General features: G+C 38.8%; 1 protein-coding gene across 4 annotated transcripts in view; it reads right to left on the bottom strand.

Annotated features, from left to right (window-relative positions):
* glrbb (glycine receptor, beta b) overlaps positions 1-3,505 on the bottom strand; it is a 168,715-nt gene extending 165,210 nt beyond the window's left edge. Inside the window, exons 1-2 of one of the 4 annotated variants that reach the window (XM_048598598.1) lie at positions 3,269-3,505; positions 2,418-2,568 (exon numbers count right to left, since the gene is read on the bottom strand). In XM_048598598.1, the coding sequence (XP_048454555.1) occupies positions 2,418-2,536 (119 nt within the window). In that variant the 5' untranslated portion in view covers positions 2,537-2,568; positions 3,269-3,505. Of the gene's footprint in view, positions 1-2,417; positions 2,569-2,664; positions 2,692-3,014; positions 3,097-3,268 lie in introns of those variants that run through there. The other 3 variants (XM_020531754.2, XM_048598587.1, XM_048598593.1) reach the window with 3 other exon arrangements.
* Between the last annotated feature and the right edge of the window lie 16,037 nt (positions 3,506-19,542).

The following is a 19,542-nucleotide window of genomic DNA, read 5'->3' as shown; positions in this document are numbered from 1 at the left end:
CCTAGACCCTTCATCAGAAAAGGGTCTAGGCCCGAAACGTCAGCCTGTCTGCTCCTATGATGCTGCTTGGCCTGCTGTGTTCATCCAGCCCTGCACCTTGTTGTCTCGGATTCTCCAGCATCTGCAGTTCCTACTATCTCTGGTTCAATATTTTCTAGATGCGCAGACAGTAGAAATATTACTCTGCAGGCAAACATATGACTGTATATTCTTTGTGTATACAGAATACATGATAGTAGACCATAAAATACACATGGTAGGCAAATACTGTATTAATGGAAAGAAACTAATTTTGTTCATAAAATTCTATACCTAGATTTCTAATTACATCAAATAAGTTTACCAAAGTAACCATTACCAGCGTGACAAAAGAACAAGGTAAGTTTTTAGCAGTGTCTGAAAACCTAGTGGGTTAGTTTTCTTAAATGAATTTTTATTCCTAGTACTGAACTTCATCTGCCTGGCATGAGAAAGAGGATTTTGGCAATTTGACATCAGTGGGGCCTACAGGATTTTCACACACTGATAACAATCCACTATATACTGTATTTCCAAAAGGAGTTATGGGCAGGCCCTGTGTACCAAGGGAGGCAAATTTGTAACTGTGCAACTTTTGTTTGAAATGTACAAGTCTGAGCCCAACAGTCTTAGTACATGATTCACAGAAAGCTAGCAAACAAGTTTAGCAGATAATAGAGAAGGTAAATGGAATATTGGCCTTCATTTCAAAGGGTATCGAATATGAAAATAGTAGATCTTGCTAAAACTATAGGAAGTCCTAGTTAGAGCACAGCTGGAATATTGTGAATAGTTTTGGTCTCCTTATCTAAAGAAAGATATACTAGTGTGGGAGGCAGCACAACAAGGTTCACGGGATTGATCCCAGGTATGGTGGAATTTTCTTATCAGAAGAGGTTGGGCTTGTACTCATTGGAGTTTTGAAGAATGAAAGGAGATCTTTTTGAAACACAGAAGCTTCTTATGGGTCTTGAAAGGGGAGATGTGGAAGGGTTGTTACTTTTTGAGAGTCTGAGACCAGACAGCACAATCACAGTTATAAATTGCCCACAAAACAGTGACGAGGAGGGTTTTCTTTTTCTCTCAGCAGGTGGTGAATCTGTGGAATTCTTTACTGCAGAGGCTGTCAAGTCTGGATCATTAAGAATATTCAAGTCTGAGATAGACAGATTTGTAATCATGAAGGGTTTGTAGGGTTATGGGGATAAAACAGAAAAAGTGAATACAAGGATTCAGATCAGCTAACATCTCACTGAATAGCTTACCTCACTTCTGCGTTTTATGGTCTTAAGATGGTTCCTACAGATTTGAGTTTGATTAATTGGTAGAATCGCAGCAACATGGACTGTTTGTTATGACTGTCGTAATGGAACATGGTAAAAAAAAGACTGGACAGAATAGGGACATGCATTTCAGACTGTTCAATATAAATGTAAAATGTAACATTCACTTCGGCACAGAGAACTCTGTTCGCTCAAAAGGGTTGTAATCGTATTTTCCTGACACTCCCATTTCCCTCACTCCTCACTTAAACAATCTGGTCAATCTCCAAATGACAAGTTGGTATGTTCCCATTGGATTTGATGAAAGTTTTATGCCATTAGCCTCAGCTGTAGTTCTAAGGGAATATCGTGCAGGACCGTTAGGTGTTTAGAAACTACAACATGGTTCTTCACACTTTTCTAACATTTACAACTGACTTCTGATATCACAGAAGTTCACAGCTTCTGTCTCTAACTGGTGAACAAAGTGATCTATACTACACCATAATTTTCAGTAGTCATTCCCTTTTTTTAAAAACTTATTCACTCACAGGATGTAGGCATCACTGGCTGGTTATTGCCCGTTCATATTTTTCCTTGGTGAGCTACCTTCTTGAAGTGCTGCAATTTATGTGGTGTAGAACTGTACCGAAAAATGGCATAGAAGCCTTAGGTTATTTACACCCAAATCTATCTAGTTGTTACTTCTACAGTACACAGAAGCAATATGATGATATTTGACATGGGAATAATTGCAGGCCTTTTTTCAAACACATTCACGTGTATATTTAAAACAGACTTTGAGGAAATTTTGGGAAACCTTTTCTTCTATCTGTAAAAAAAGTATATAACAACTGACATTAATTAAACACGCAACCTTGTTCTGACATATCTATATGACAGAAAATGACTATGAAACATGAAGCCTTTGAGTATTTTTCACTAACGGTAGAAGCTTTTTAAGATTGTCAGAATTAACAGTAATCATACTCTTGCCATATTATTTGGTAAAGTTGTATGATATTTGGAAAAGTTTGATGAGCCTGAAACCACTGATTATAATTTCTTGGGAAGCACCAACTTCCAAAAATCACACATACTAATTATAATAGTGAAATGATAGTGAAGATAACTTACGACGGACACAGATGTTGCTTCTTCTTGGACTTTCCTTTCTTTGAAGATTTATCACTAGACAAGCCTAGTTCAATCCAAAAGCATAAAGAGATGAGAAGGAATGTTTTGGTCAGCTCCATTCTTAACTTGATTGGTCCAGCACAATCTTAATCTGGAATAAGAAGAAAAAGTCAGCAAATATTAATCCTTCCAAGGAACTCCATTTTGAAAATGGCAAAACAGAGAAACGCCAGAGAGACGGAATTACAATGTGTAGGCGTCAATGTCAGTAGTGTGTGTATATGATTGATGTTCCAACACTAGAGCGCATACTGATCACCAGACACCAATATTTAATTGCTGCCACACGTTCACTGCTCTAGTCTCTGCCATCTAGCACCGCATTCATTATTTTTTAAGCACTATTTCTTTTAATTTGCAACGTCTCAATGATACTAAGATTTTGTCCAGTATTTGTCGGGATATTTATAACATTCTGCTTGAATTTCCCAAAAAAATCCTTTAGTAATCAGAGTATGCTTAATATATGGTATTTTTCGGTCCTAAGTACATGCACATAAATAGCATTTCATCTCGATGTAAAAAGAAACATATTACATTTGTTCTATGGCAGACGGTTGCTGCTTTGTTCTCACGGATTTCAGGCGGTCTTTAAAACAACAAACCTCCAGAAATTGAAGCCGCAACCGGTCAGAGGCCGGGGCCACCGCGACCAGCAAAATATGAAACAATACAGGGCGATGGCGCCTCATCAGCTCTCTCAGACTACTCAGCTACACACCATTCGGCGCAGCGAGATTTAGAAAGTGCGTCTCTGCTATCAAACAAAAAAACTGACGGCTCCTACTCACCGTGAATGTCGGTGCAATTTTTTTTTAAAAAAAGCTGAGATCTTTTCGACTCCCCCAGCATGTGCTTGTTTTCCATCAGCGAGGTCAGTGCTGGACTTTTGACAGCGCTGACAGACCGAGCAAGCTGCTACCTCACTGCCCTGACCTTAATCCTCCCCACTGCATTCTCAATCCGCTGCACCATTAATACATCGGCCACTATTACTTTGTCTAAAATGTATTTTGTGGATGAAACTGTTTCTCAAGATGGAGGAGAAACATATATGCACCTGCTACATGCGCAGTAGTCCCGTTTCTTGGGCAGACATCAGAGGAAACAGGCAAAGGCTGTTAATTTGAAATCCAGATTCTTGTGCAACAATTCCTTTATTCTTTCGTGTGCTTCACTAAAATATTTTATTTTAGGTAGTTAAGAAGGTTGGCAAATGGTGATCAGCGGTGCTGTGTTCTTTAATGTTCTTTGGGCTGTTTCCACACTATTAATGTTACCTCCTTAATACCAATTCTTGACCCGAAATATCAACCACTGCAGACATGTCTACATTACAATATTTTGATATTATGAACTGCATAGGAGTAAATTGCTATTCCTTGAAAATGGGGCTGAGTGTTTCAGGATTCAACTTAGTTAACAGAGAATTTGCTGTTTTGTTGGTAAAAATCATGAAAGCATTGATGCATTCTTTAAGACATCCTACAGAGTTGTCATGGCTTGCAGGCCTACCTTTGTTGTACCCGTAAAGTATCAATTTTATCTTCCATAATATGCTGTTTCCATCATTCCTGGAGACAAGATGTTTGGGAGGTGAAATCAGATGTTTTTGTTCAAATCCTACTCAGACCTTCTACTATCTCGATTTCCAATACATTGATGACTATAATAGTTCAGTTTCTGACTCTTGCTTTGAACTGGAAAATTTTAAACCAACTTTGTTTTGCAATTTTCACTCTTCACATGTTACACCTCTAATTATTTTCTTTCCTTCCTCAATCTGCCAGTCTTGTTTCCTGGAATGTGTGGATCCATGTCTAGTATAGGGACATCTTTGTCCACAACTACCTTGACTACATTTCCTCACAATCAGCTTCCTATAAAGGCTATTCCATTCTCTCAGTTTCTCCAGCTCTATCTCACCTGTTCGGACAATGCCACATTTCTTTACTTTCATGGAACATGGGCATTGCTGGCAAAGCTACATGTATAGTCCATGACAAATTGCCCTTAAAAAAACCCGTTGAATCACTGCATGACATGTGGTGATTACAGTGCTGTTAAGTGATGTAATTTAACATTAGCATGATCTGATTTAGAGATTTCTTTTAGGTTACATTATTTCCAAGCAACTGCTGCGCTTGGCCTTCTGGGTAACAGAATCATGGGTTTGCAGATGCTGTTGAAGAAGATTGGGCAAGTTGCTGCAGCACATCTTGTTGCTAGTGGGTGCCAGTTTGGAGTGAGTGAATGTTTAAGTCGATTGGATGGTATCCAAATGTTTTTGCAGCTGTACCTATTCCAAGCAAATAGACATATTTCACTATACTCCTGGCTTTGGTGTTCTTAATGCCTTCCCAATACATACCAGACTTGACTTGTAGTTTAGCTTTTTGCAATTTAAGCTTGAGGACTCCCAAATACCTTTATGCAGTAACATTCTGCAGAAAATAATATTCAGCTCCTCCATTCTTCTTTCCAAAGGGCATAATGTTACATCTTCCAACATTATGTTATATCTGCCAAGTTTTTGCCCATTTGCTTACTCTCGGCAAACTCTTTGTGCCACCCTCACTGCTTGCCTTCCCACCTAATTTAGTATAATTAGTAAACATGACTGTAGTACATTCATTTTTTTCATCCAAGACTTTGATGTATTTTGTAAAGATTTTGTGACCCTAGCACTGATTCCTATGGCACTTTTCTAGTCTCAGGTTCCCCCCCCACCCCTGAAAATGCCCCCTTTATTCCAAACCTCTGTCGTCTATTAGTTAGTCAAACCTCTATCCATACTAATTTACTATTTTCAACATCATGGATTCGTATTAAGTCGCCTAACATCCAGCACCTTATCAAATGCCTTCTAGAAATCCAAATATATGACATCCACTGCCTTCTGTTGGATAATGTGGTCCCTTAAAAATTTATGTTTCCTAGTATTCACTGTGTAACATGATATTTCATTTAATAGTTATTACAAAAGAACTTTCCAAAATTCTAGAATTGGAAAAGGGAAGAATTACAAGAAACACACAGGTCACCATGTCCAATGTTGTACTTTCAACAAGCCAAATACACCCAATTATCAATGCTCATTATTTTAAAAAATAAGAATTTATTCTAAGATAAAATGGTAAACTAACCCTCAGGTGAAGGTGAGCAAGGAGAAATTGGTCACCCAATGTCATGAGTAGGTGCCCCAGGGCTAATCACCAAATGGGTTCAGACAATTGATTTACACAGAGAAAGTAATCTGTCACCATAGAAATATCATATAACAGTAATTGCTCAGGAGCAGAGGATAATTCTCGAAGGAAGCAGTTCTCATCAGGCGGCCCCATAAGAGCAATCTTTTTCAGGCAGTCTTCATCAGGCAGATGGAACACGGAGCAAAAGAAGTGGAGGAAGACCCAGAGAAAAAGGGTTCCCCAACACCTCAGCTAAAGAACAGGATGCCCTCCCCACCATTTTAGCAAACCAAAACATTCTGTGCCAACAGCCTGTTTATTGTCCGGTTTTGGTAAACCATGCCCAATTGTCATGTTGTAAATTTTATTTATCTAATTAACTAATGTATCATAGCTTAATTACTGCTTCTCAATAAATGATCAGAAAATGGTTAAAAATCATCAACTGTATATTAGGTAACTGTGATTAACAATCCCCTTTATCAATCCTCAGTTACCTTCTCAAAGTATTCTGGTAAATTATCAGGCATGGTTTTCGATTTGTGAAGCCATGCTAACTCTGCTTGATTACATTATGCATTTCTAAATATTCTGCTATTACATCATTATAATGGACTCTAACATTTTCCCATTATTAAGCCAACTGACCTAGAGTTACCTGTTTTTGTCTACTTCCTTTTTGAATAAAGGTGTTACTTTAGCTGTTTCCAATTTTCTACCACTTTCCATAATCTAAGAATTCTTGGAAAATTACAACCTGTGAATTCACTGTCTTTGGAACTACTTTTTAAATGTCCTACAACACATCCCTTCAGGTCCAGGTTACTTTTCAATTTTTAGCCCCATTAGTTTCTAAGATATCTTTTCTCTTGTATTTGTTTCCTCTCCCTTTCGCTCCTGTAGTATTTTCAGAATTAGTGCCTTCGGCTATTGGTGTCTTTGTGTCATTGCCTGATGTTTGTGTGGCACAAATATTACTTGCAACTTGTCAGACCAAGTAATTGGTAAATTACTTAAAAAGTAACACAGGCATGAAACTAGACACACCTCCTGGCATCAACCTAGGCAATGAAAGAACAATGGCAAACATAGCCCCCGTGAAGCATCAAAGTCCACTTAAATCTCCTATTGACATTAAACAAGAAAAGTTCCAAACCAGCTAGTTACTACCCCATCAGGCTACCCCAGATCATCTATAAAGAAGGGGTTAAGAGCAATGCAATCAAGAGGCTTGATCAGCAATAACCTGCTCAGTGCTCAATTTTGGTTCCATCTGAGCCACTCAGCACCTGACCTCTTTGCAGCCTTGATCTTAACATGGAAACAGTTCAATTGCAAAGGTAAGATGAGAAAACTGCCCTGGATATCAAGGCAGCATTTAACCAATTCTGGCATCAAGGAGCATTCAAAATTGAAGTCAATGGGAATTGTGAAAAAAAACTCTCTGTTTGTTGGAGTCAAAATTAGCACAAAGAAAGATGGTTGCAGTTGTTGGAAGTCAATTATCTTAGTCCTAGGACATCACTGCAAGAGTTCCTCATGGTAGTGTTCGAGGTCCAACCATCTTCAACTGCTTCATCCATTGTCCTTCCCTTCAACATAAGGTCAGAAATAGGATGCTCTTTGATGATTGTGCAATATTCTGCATTATTCTCAACTCCTCAGATGCTGAAACCATCCTGTGTCGACATTGTGTAAGATCTGGTTATCATTCGAATTTGTGATGATAAATTACAAGTAATATTTGTGCCACACAGGTACCAGCTATGACCATCACCAACAAAAGGCAATCTTATCATTCTCCCCTTGAAAGTGATGTCATTATCATTTTAAAAATGGAGTGTGTCTTGCTTCATTCCCCCTGTTGTTTTACATATGAGTAGAAAAGATAGCTTTTGCCCATTCATTGAACAATGAATCATTCAATGTTAGTTTGGTATCCTAGTGTTGTATCAGTCTGTCCATGTCAAATTTAGTGTGACCTTACTCTTTCAACATTTCTGGGCATGCAGGGTGGGATGCAATACATGCAGCACCAATGTGTTCACTGATACGTGCAAACGTTGCAGAAAGTTTGGCTGTACTTCATGTCCAAGAAAATATCAGATAGAATTTCACAGAAGTGCAAGAAGCTACTGATTCCAACATTGTTGTTTACTTTAGCAAAGCTCCCCAGTCTTGTATTAATGCCAATTATTCGCATGTGTTCAAGAAAAGGAAGCTAAAATCCACAGTGCAATTAACAAAACAAAAAGTTATTGGCTATTTACATGATTTAGAAGATAGGGTCCTGCAGGACTTCATCGGAACACTTCTCACTAGTTACATGTGGGCTAGTATCATCTGATATCACTGATGATGCATTCAGTAGAATAGTAGCTAATAATCCCTTATAAAACATATCTTTCACTCTATCCATAAACTACTTACATTTTTATCCTATTACTATTCCATTGCCACACCCCACCCCCCCAACCAACACTACCTGCACCTTCTGCATAAGAGGTATACATCTCCAATTGTGCCGTCAGCTATTATGGAAGAGGTGGAGGATGTGTGCCCTCTGCTGCCTTTTCTTTGGAAGGCACTGATATTAGCAGCTGGAGGCTCCTCCTTCTCAATTAATGTGGAAAAATAATGGATGGAGATTTTATTACTTTCTGCTTTCTTTTTCTTTTTTTAAACTTCCTAGAACCCTGGGGACAAGTTAAGCCATTACCTGTCAAAGTTTGCTCAGCTCATGTGAAGAATTGTACAGCTATAACTTCTATTGCTGTAACACATGAAGAATGAGTAATAATCCGTGAAAGAGAAGAGCAAGGAATATTCTGAAGAAGAAATGATGATTTTCTGCTAATGCTACAGCGATTTCTCTTTATAGGTAGTGGTTCTCTTGCAGACTCTTCACTGTGAGTCTGCTGTTCAGTAGTTAACAACATCTCTAAAAGCCTAGCAAGCTTGTCAATTCAGACAAATGACTCCTTCTTCTACTTCTGTGTCACTACTAAGAATTGTTCTAAGCTCCGCTGTAGTTTTCCGATCTCCAATTTGATTGTAGATTAAACAATATCCGGCATTTGTTCTGCAATAGTTACCTTGGCAGTGAAAAGCACCTCTAAGTTTTGGTACTTCTTCATATGAAGGAGTTACTGCATCAAGCTGTTGTCGTCACATGTCATTGATATCTTTAGCAGAATGAACTGACTAATTTGCATAGTCATTTTTGTGAAAACCATGCTAATCACATCAAAAAAAATCAGAACTGACCTAATCCATGCAACCTGCAAAGAGTAAAGCAAGGTTCAGAATTTATTCCTGTGATAGATCATCAATATCAGTGACATTTTGATAAATCATTGATTCCCACTGAAAAAGAAAATTAAGATGTAGAAATCCTCTTGCAGATGGACACCTTCATCTTTGTGCACCTCTTTGCTGCTTCTTCCAGCCTCTCCTCGAAGTAATGTTCTCCTGTGGTCCTAAGGATGAAGAATCTTCAATAGATATCAATTCGCTGCATATTGAGTCAACTTGAATTTCATATGCATCTGGCAATTAAAGGAGATTCAAAGCCACACAAGCTTCTCTGCTTAATAAAGAATAATACTGCTTAGAAATGACATTAAGTTGATCTCTCTCTACCATAATATTAAACTCTGACCAGTATCTGCCCTTGTACCCTGAGTAATATACATCTTACACCAAGAAGTTGAATAGAAAATGGTTGAAAAAGTTCAGACTTCAGCCATGCTTTAGCCTTGGAAATAATAATCATTCCTACTTCTGAGTCAAATTTAAAATTCATGTTCTTGCTATTAACCATAATATCTGTATACCAGTACATTGGACTATAGAAACTAGAGTAGGCCATTTAGCCCTTCAAGCCTGCCCCACCATTCTAGATCATGGTTGATCATCTCCTCAATGCCCTTTTTATGCATTATCTCCATGTCCTTCAGTATAATTGTTTTCCAGAAAGCTATTGAATTCTATCTTGAACTTGCTCAACAGTCAAGGTTCTACACGCTTCTGGGATAGGGTATTCCAAAGATTCATCACCCTCTGAATGAAGAAATATCTCTTCATCTCAGTTTTAAATGGCCTGCCACCAGCAGGGGTATACTGTACTTGTTATATCTTACTATATCCACACTGCAAAGCCCTGCAGGAATTTTATTAGTTTCAATCGTTGAAACACCACAGAATATATCAACCAGCTTTCTCAGTTACTCCTCACAAGGGAAAATTCAGAAATCCATTTGTGGGTCTGTTAGTTCTCCTCAGAGGAAAACTTTTCTTTCCTTGGTTTCATCTACATTTAACACTTACAATTGGAGTCATCGAGTTTTAAATGCTTGCCCCAGAGATGAAAATCTCCTATTGCTGCAAAGCATTCTTAAACAGCATGGATGGAACTTGACATAATGGTTGGGACAAGCTTTGTACTGAGGGGTTTTCCTGCCACATTGTGAATGTGGAGTAATGGTGTCACTGTCTTCTTCCCACTGTTACTGTTTTCTGGCTTACACATCAGCTGCCCTCTGATCAACCAGGTCAATGGTCAAAGTTGGTGGTGTAGACCGTGAAGCTTCCCAACACTCCCCTCCCCATCTCCTCCTCCCAACTATCACACCATTACGATATAAAAAGTCTGTTTTGTCTATGAAATTCAGCATAAAATTATCCAACTGGCTAAATAGCTAAATCTGTTATTTGCTCCCTGGCTTCCTTTAATATTGTAGGATACAATTCATTCAGTCTTACTGATTTATCCATCTTCAAGATGATTAATCCCTCCAGTACTTACTGTGTCATTATGCTTGTTTATATAATGTTTTACATTTCTCTTTAAATAGAATGTCTGCATCATCTGTATCTTTATGAATGGGAAGTCTGAGTTTTTCAGACATAGAAACAGCTGGAGATAGACTAGTATTAAAAATTACATGCACAAATATGATCGTTTATTGAAATCATAGCCTGAAATTTACTCCTGGGTGAGATATTTCCCGTTTCTGCAAAACCAACCAAGAGGAAATGGTTTTAATTTTGTTGTGGGTGATTCCCTCACCGGGAGTTTGATCAGTTGACCCACAATGAGAGCACAGGCTGCTGGATATGGAGACAAGATGCACAGAATGCTGCCTGGTGCCCCAGCATTATGTTAAAGTTCAATTAAAACATGAATAAAACTGAAAACAATTATCTAGACCTCACTTCTCACATCCCATTACCCACCCTATGCATCCCATACAGAGTCCATACATGCCAATCTCTGCTGTGTCAAGCTCCCCACCCATTCCCATAAGCTCTAATGCCCTCTATGCCATCCTAAGCTCTCTGCCACTGAAGCTCCTCATACAGTCCATGACAGTCCTTGCACCACCACCAATAACCCTAATATCGAAACATACAGTGCCACTCATCCCCAATGCCCTGTTTAGTCAACTCAATGTTAACTCATGCCAACGTAAGCCCTCAGCCTCTAACTTTTTCCTTTACTAGCTCCATACCTACTTGTCTAGTATCCATTTTGGGCATCTCTCAGGAGTCATGCTGTCATAAAGTTATATGTCTATCAATGATTCATGACCAAAAAATGCTCATGATTTTTTTTAAAAGATTAATGCATTGAAATTTCTTCAACTCAACTCTTATGAAAACATCCATTTCACTAAATATTTAATCCCTTACATTATGGAAACAAACATTTCAATTTATTGTTTAATCCCTCCCCTAATGAAAAGAAACATTTCTATTCTATAATTACATGGAGTTATCAACTGAGTTGTTCATTGAACAGGCACCCTAATAACAATAACATTGATAATGTGATATTGATAAATCGTAACATCTGCCATGAAGCATAAATCCTGTAATGAAAACCCTCATGTGAACACAGCAAAATAAAAAAAAATTTGCAAAAACAAAACTCCACCTTTTTTTTTAAATGTAAGGCTTTGTACACTTAGATCCCTTGGCTGGTCTTGGCTGGATCCACTGAACTTGAAAGATCCAATGAGTGACAGATCCAATGGGTCTGAGCAATTGATATCTTAACAGTTCTTTGATAGCTTTGACAGTTTTGATTGGTTCTTGCACTTCTTACACACATTCGTGTTTATTTTTAATAATGCCAAACGTATCAAAACATAACTTCCTGGTCCAAAAGGGTAGCTGACATCTCCTAAAAGTGTCCCTGAACTATATACAAACCGTACCTTACTTCACCAAAAATCTGCACTGGCTATCTAAACAAATTCATATGGTTCACACCTGCTCCTACAAAGTCCAATTTGAACACTTTTTGTTTCCAGCATATACTTCACCAAAGGTAACTGCTGAATTATATGAGCAGCTGCTTCCTGGAAGTGAAGATATGCAGTTTAGGACCTCTCTATTCCCATCCCCCTCCCTTTGTAGAAATTGTGGAGGCCAAGATTGAATTGGGACTTAAGGATTTTGACTTCTGTCAACTTGTGCATCTTGCACAAATAGTGAGCCTTTTCATCTGTGTATAAGTTCAGACCAGTGTCTCTATGCTTATCTGTACTTCTTCCTACAATTCAATTCACTAATATTGTTCTGTATCATATCTACAAGGGAGCACTATATTCAAAATAATACGATAATACATTGAGGTGTTAAACTAGGCAATGATTCTCTTAACACTAATTTTTCAACCAGCAAAAAAAGGGTTGAAAGTATGTGCAATGTTTAGATTGAGTAACTCACATACATAACTGAATATTAATAATTCATTTGTGGTGGATGATTTTTGAATCTCACACATATTTAGATTATTATAATCAGCTGATCTGTAGTACTTTTAGATTCTTCAACCTAGTAAAAAATACTTTCTTCACTTGTCCTAACTGGAACTGTCATGATCATCAGCAAAAATTCCAGATGTGAGTAATCCCCAGAGAGTTTTCCACATTCAGTTGACCCCAACTGAGCTGCACTGCAATTAGTGCAGCTGGGTCAAGAGAAAAAGTTAGTCAAACCTCCTGATCATAATGAAATGCATTTTGCTGGACAGCATGTCTTTGTGGGTAGAATTTTAAAATGCACTTAAGGTCCAGGCTATTATTTCTGTAATTATATGATGCTCTTTCCCTTTTTGTATACTATCATTTCTACAATGCCTCTCACTCAGTAATAGATTTCCTAATTTAGTGTGAACAGCTTCTGTTTCATCACACTGAAGGCAGTTTCATGTAAAGCTAGAATCTTCAGGAGCTGCTTCATGTTGTCACCTTTAAACACCAAGTTGAACTTGATCTTATTATGATCGCTTTACAGGTGGAGATGCTCATTGACGATTGCACAATGTTTGGCATCATATGTGACTCCTCAGACACTGTATGCCAAAGACTGGAAGCAACATACAATACAGCATGCTAAGTGATCTCACAATTAATGGATCAGATCTAAACTCTACAGTCCTGCCAGATCCAGGCATGAATGATGGTAAACAATTAAAAATTAACAGAGAGTGAGGCTTCATGAATAACCCCATCTTGAATGATGGGAGAGGCGAGCACATCAGTGCAAAGTTGATCTATTTACATTCATCTTCTGCCAGAGGTGCTGAATAGATGATCCATCTCAGACTCCTTCTGAGGTCCCAATATACAGATGCCAGTGTTCAACCAATGCAATTCATTACATGTAATATCTGGAAACAACTGAAGACACTAGATAGTGCAAAGGCATATCTCGACAGTATTCTGACAATAATGCTGTCGACTTTAGCTTCAGAACTAGACTCACTCCTGAACTAGCCTCATTCCTAAACAAGCTATTTCAAGCTGTGGAAAATTGACCAGGCATGCCCTTTCTACAAAAGGCAGGATAAATCCAACCTGACAAAATACTTTTCCATCAGCCTACCCTCAATCATCAGTAAAGTTTTGGAAGGTGTTGTTGACTGTGCTATCAAGCAGCACTTGCAAAATAATTACCTGCTCACTGACACTCAGTTCCACCAGACCCACTCAGCTCCTAATTTCATTCCAATCCAAACATGGACGGAGATGAGATGAGAGCAACTGCCCTTGACATCAAAGTGGTATTTGACTAGATTTGACATCAAGGAACCCAAGCAAAATTGGAGTCAATAGGAATTGGGAAAACATTTCAACAGGTTGGAGCCATACATAGCATAAAAATTTTCTGAAGAAGGGTCCAGACTCAAAACATCAGCTTTCCTGCTCCTCTGATGCTGCTTGGCCTGCTGTGTTCATCCAGCTCTACACCTTGTTATCTCAGATTCTCCAGCATCGGTAGTTTCTACTATCCCATAAAAAAAGATAGTTGTGTTTGTTGGAGGTCAATCATCTCAGCCCCAGGGAATGCTGACCAGAGAAGACAGAGTGAACACTTTATTTGGAGCCTGCAGAATACTCAAACCAACGGCATGTGGAGAGTTGCCCTGCATTTCTTGAACAAACCTTAGATGATTGTTGAGAGTTTAACAACTGTTTTGTAATTCATCACAAGAATATTTAACATTGATTGTATACCATATTGAGGTTTATTTTATGTATTAAACATACTCTTTTTATTCAAAAATCTGAAACTTATGTTAATCGAATCCTGCAATATGGTTCATAAAGCCCAGATCTTCAACCATTAGTAAGTGAGTTCACTTATGACCAGTAATGCTGAACGACCCTCATACCTTCAGAAATACTGTTCAGGGTGGCAGATCTAATTTCTTAAAGGAGATGAATGGACCAGATCGGTTTTTACAACTGTCAACAATGGTTTCGTGGTCAGCATTACTGAGACTAGCTTTCAATTCCAAATGTAGTAACTCAATTTAAATTCCACCAGCAAATATGGCGGAATTTGAGTCCTGTCCTCAGAACTTTAGTCTGAGTCTCTGGATTACCAGTTTCTTACATGAAAGCTTGCCCATTGTATAAAGAATGCTCATTTGGACCTCACACACTCATCTGCCTTTTTGGTCTAATGTTTTCCTCACATGTTTCTTAATTCTCCTTCCTGGTCTAATCCTTTTATATCTTTTAGGATTAGGGTTAGCGCCCTTTTCATAAATGTCAGCTGCTTTTGACAATTACTCTACATTTTCCCCTTGCATTTTTTCTTGACCTGTTTTAATCTGATCTTTTCTACCTAAATTGAACCCCCTTTAGAGACAAAAAAGACTGCAGATTCTGTAGACAAACAGGAGGCTGGGAGAACACAACAGACTAGGCAGCATCTGGAGGAAAGGAGCAGTCAACATTTCTACTGGCAGCTTGCTATGTTCTTCCAGCCTCCTGTTTGTCTAAATTGAACCCCCATTTATTAATTTAAAGTTAATTTTACCACACTATTTATCCTTTCCACCGGAATCCTGGTTTCAGGTAAATCCTTCCTAATGGTACAGATCCTTCTAGTTACAATACTGATGTCATAAAGTCACCATGCAGATCTTTTCTTATTCCAGGTGAAAAAGTCCAGATTTTTGAGTCTTTCCTCCTAACTCGGGTATTTTAGTATTAGGAATGAGCTTTGTGACATTTGTCTTGACTGTCTTCAGTGCATGAATGTCTTTTTCATTTCATTAATTCAAATTGGGTACAGTACTCAAGATGTACTCAAGTTGATCCTTCTACTGACTATGAAATTCAACATTCTGTTGCCCTTTCTTGATTGCTGCTTGCATTTGTTGGATAGATTCAGAGCACATATTACAAAGAACAAAGATATTGGACATAACAAGGTGTAGAGCTGGATGAACACAGCAGGCCAGGCAGCATCAGAGGAGCAGGAAAGCTGACGTTTTCGGTCTGGACCCTTCATCAGAAATCTTCAGAAAAGATATTGGACACCTATTTTTTGTTACTATATCTGCATAAAACATCATCAGTGTCCTTTGTGAGAAACCCTGTCATGATTAATTATGACTAGCTTTTACTGTGGTTCAATGGGTTCTGAGATAGCTAATAATCCACTGCATGATCCACAGACTCCACCACACATAGACAGTTTCTGCTTGAAGGGCCAGGGAGATGAGGTATTTGATAGTTCCTGTGCTTAGTCCAGAAATGTAGATTTTAATTATTCTATATTTGGTTATGTGTTTGTTAACTCTTCTCATCTCCATGTGCTGATAGTCAAATCTGGTTATGGTCACTGAGAAAGACATCGTAAAAGTAAGCAGGGAACTTGTGGCTGATGCAGACATTAAGTGAACGATTAAGTAAAATTTCTGTACATATAGAACCTGGTATGTCAATCTCTGCATATCTCAGTGGCATAAAACTAAACAATTTCAATTTCTTTGCAGGGAGATCCATCCATTCTGTGACATTGATGGATTTCAGGATTCAAGCCCTATTTATTCACTATGATGATCAGTGATCCACGAGATGGTGATATGTGTCTTGGAGCAGCAAGCTAGTGAAGATTTGAGGAGGTCAACAAGACACATCTATGTTAAATATGGTAATAAGTACTCATGAAAACTCTTTCAAACCAATGATAAAACAATATATGTTTTGCTAAAGATTCCAGGTCAAAGGTGACCCTAGATTTCAGTGTACGATAGCTTTGTGACAATTGGCTTCCATGTAAATTTGGCACAATAAATAACAAACTAGACTGAAAATGCTGCAGTTCCATGAATTGGGCAACACTTGTCATGGAGAATAATAATTTAACATTGTAATATGTGATAAACTAGATAGTCCAAATCAAATATTACAGATGACATTACACAAGGCTATTTGGAAATGCACCTTAAATGTCAGGGCTGCAGACACAGCTTCCACAATCATTTTACATGCAAGGGTTATGGACAAAGAGCCCACTGCAGTTTCATCAACAGGTAACCCATCATGATGTGATACCTTCAAAAATGTGGCCAAATTGTGGAGCTGCTCATTGATTCACAACACAATGTCCAGCTCAATTAAGGGGAATGGTATATCTCATGCTTAAAGTGGAATTGCTTCACAAAGTTTTCAAGTTCTTGAAGAAATAGACTTCATTAGTTTAACATTTGAGGGAATCTCTGAGATTGAGACTCAGGATGTGTATAGCATCACAGATCAGAAAGCACCAGGTCATTTTTAGGAATGTTCAGTCGACATTACAGGCATCTCAGTGAAGGTGCTCATCAATGTTGGTGTCAAAGTATCTAATTGTGAGTGACAAACTCTACAGTCATTTGTTCTTGCAACTTGTTCACACTCATGCAACAGATACACATCAAGCTTACGAAGGCTGAAGTATTCCAACTTTGGGAATGATCACAGTTGCAGCGCACTATAAAACAGTCTTCTCAGACAAGTTCCACATAGCCAAAGACTACCATTTGTGGGTGCCTGACTGGGCCTGAGGTAAACCTGTTCAACAAGCTTAGCTTTTGGCTTGAAGACCCTCCTGCAGCATATATTAACATGACTGATGGCACAGTCTACACATAATAGTTTATTTTCCATTTTTTCTGAATTTGTGAAATTTAGGGGGATAGGCCTGCTTTCCATGTTAACACATCAATTCTCCAACTTTGAAAACTTTGAGGTGTTTGCCAAAGTATCACAGCATCTGAAATCAACTGAAGCAGATAGTATCATTATTCAAATCAACTCATCACCATGAATATCAAAACTAGCCATTAAGCAATGCAAAAACAGCAAACTTCAGCTATGAATTGGCCTTAAGGTGGAAAAAAGAAATTCTAGAAAAACATCCTTATTGTACTATTTCATGACCCGACAGCCTTCACAAAGCTTGAAACATGACGAACCTGTCTTCAGACACCAGTTGTAAAAGTGACATGTGAAAGCTTCTGTTACACATGGAGGTGTGTTTCAATATCACAGTTTGCCTCAAGGATTCAGTCCAACACTTAACATTGTTCAGAAGATCATTTCATCAATTTCATCAGATCCTGGGGGTATGCTCAACCTGCTCAACATTGTTGTCCATGGAAGGGACAAATCAGAACAGGATCAACGGTCATTACAGGTACTCACTTAACATGTACCATGTAATTTGATGCACAACATGGAAAAATACACATTTAAGCTTTCCAAGATTAACTTTCTAAGGAACAGATTGGCAACAACTAGACTAGAAGCTCCAAATGACAATATCAAAATCACGTAGGCACTTTCAATATTACTAATCGTAAAGGAGTTGACATTGTTTCTTGATGTTAGCAACTTTATCAGAAATTTATTCCTAATACACAGAGAATGCACGGCATCTTCAAAACAAACTTTACTGACATACAAAATGGGAAAATTAATTAAAAGGAAACATTATTTGACAGAGGGTTCCCCAGCACTGTTGTCAACAGGGCCCTCAACTGGGTCTGATCATCCCCCGCACTTCAGCCCTCACCCCTTCTCTTCCCTCCTGCAACACCGATAGCGTTCTTCTTGTCCTTACCTACCATCCCACCAGCATCCACATCCAGAAGATCATCAGATGCCATTTCTGCCACCTCCAGCGAGATGCCACCACCAGACACATATTCCCCGCCCCTCCCTTGTTCGCCTTCCAAAGGGACCATTCCTTCCAAATACCCTGGTCCACTCTTCCTTCACTCCCAAACCCAACCCCCCAAAACCCTACCGCACCTTCCCCTGCAACTGGCTAAATTACAGCCCCTGCCCATTTACCTCCTCCCTCCCAATACTGATCCAAGGGCCCAAACATACCTTCCAGGTGAAGCAACACTTCACCTGCACTTCCCAGAATCTAGTCTACTGCATTCGCTCCTCATAATGTGATCTCCTCTACATTGGAGAAACGAAGCATAGACTGGGTGCCCATTTTGCAGAACATCTAAGTTCTGCTTGCAAAAAAGACCCTGAGTTACCTGTTGCCAGCCACTTTAACACACCACCCTGTTCCCTGGCCAACATCTCTGTCACTGGCTTGTTGCAGTGTTTCAGCAAAGCTCAACACAAGCTGAAGAACAACACCTCATTTTCTGCTTGGGGATCCTGAAGCCCTTTGGACTTAATATCGAGTTCAATAATTTTAGGGCCTAAACTCTCCCATGTCCTAGCCCCTACTCCACACACCAGGCCTTGTTATCACATAGTCTGCCATTAAATATTATCTGTTGTTAGTCACTAACAGTCCCCATTAACAACTATTCACCCTCCTAGCCAAATCATTATCACCTCCTTTGTCTATCCAACTGCTCTTCTCTCTCTTTGGGCTCTATCCTATTATTTACTCCCTACTCCATCGCCCTCCCTATTTTCTGTATATAAACCAACATTTTCCCAGCTGCCATCAGTTCTGAGAAGGGTCACCGGACCTGAAATGTTAACTCTGATTTTTTTCTTCACAGAGGTTGCCAGACCCTCTGAGCTTTTACAGCAACTTCTGTTTTTGTTACTGATTTACAGCGTCCGCAGTTCTTTTGGTTCTTACCACTACCAGCCAGAATGACTAGAAGGCAGATACTTGGGAACACCCACAATTTGCATGTTCCGTCCAAGCCACTTACCATCCTGACTTTGAAATATATTGCCATTCCTTCATTGTCACTGATTCAAAATCCTTTAACTTTTATTTAATGGCATTTTAATGGTCTACTTACATCAAATAGTTCATTTGTAAGCTTACCGCCACAATAAGGGCAACTGGAATGTGCAGTAAAAGCTGGTCCAACAAGCAATGCTCACATCCTCTAAATAAATAGAATCACAGTGGAGCTCATAGGTCACCAAGGGTGTCAGTCTCAGGATAAAGTCCAAGTTATTTAGGATTACAATGATGAGGAATTTCTTCACTCAGAGGGAAGTGAAACTTTGGATTTTCTTTTACCCCAGAGAGCTTTGGAAGTTCAGGCTTTGAGTAGATTCAAGTTAGAGACTGATAGTTTACTTGAT

Source organism: Rhincodon typus, chromosome 1, assembly GCF_021869965.1.
Source record: "Rhincodon typus isolate 14 chromosome 1, sRhiTyp1.1, whole genome shotgun sequence".
NCBI lineage: Eukaryota > Metazoa > Chordata > Chondrichthyes > Orectolobiformes > Rhincodontidae > Rhincodon > Rhincodon typus.
The sequence above is the reverse complement of the archived record's forward strand: the minus strand, read 5'-3'. Positions and strand labels throughout refer to the sequence as shown.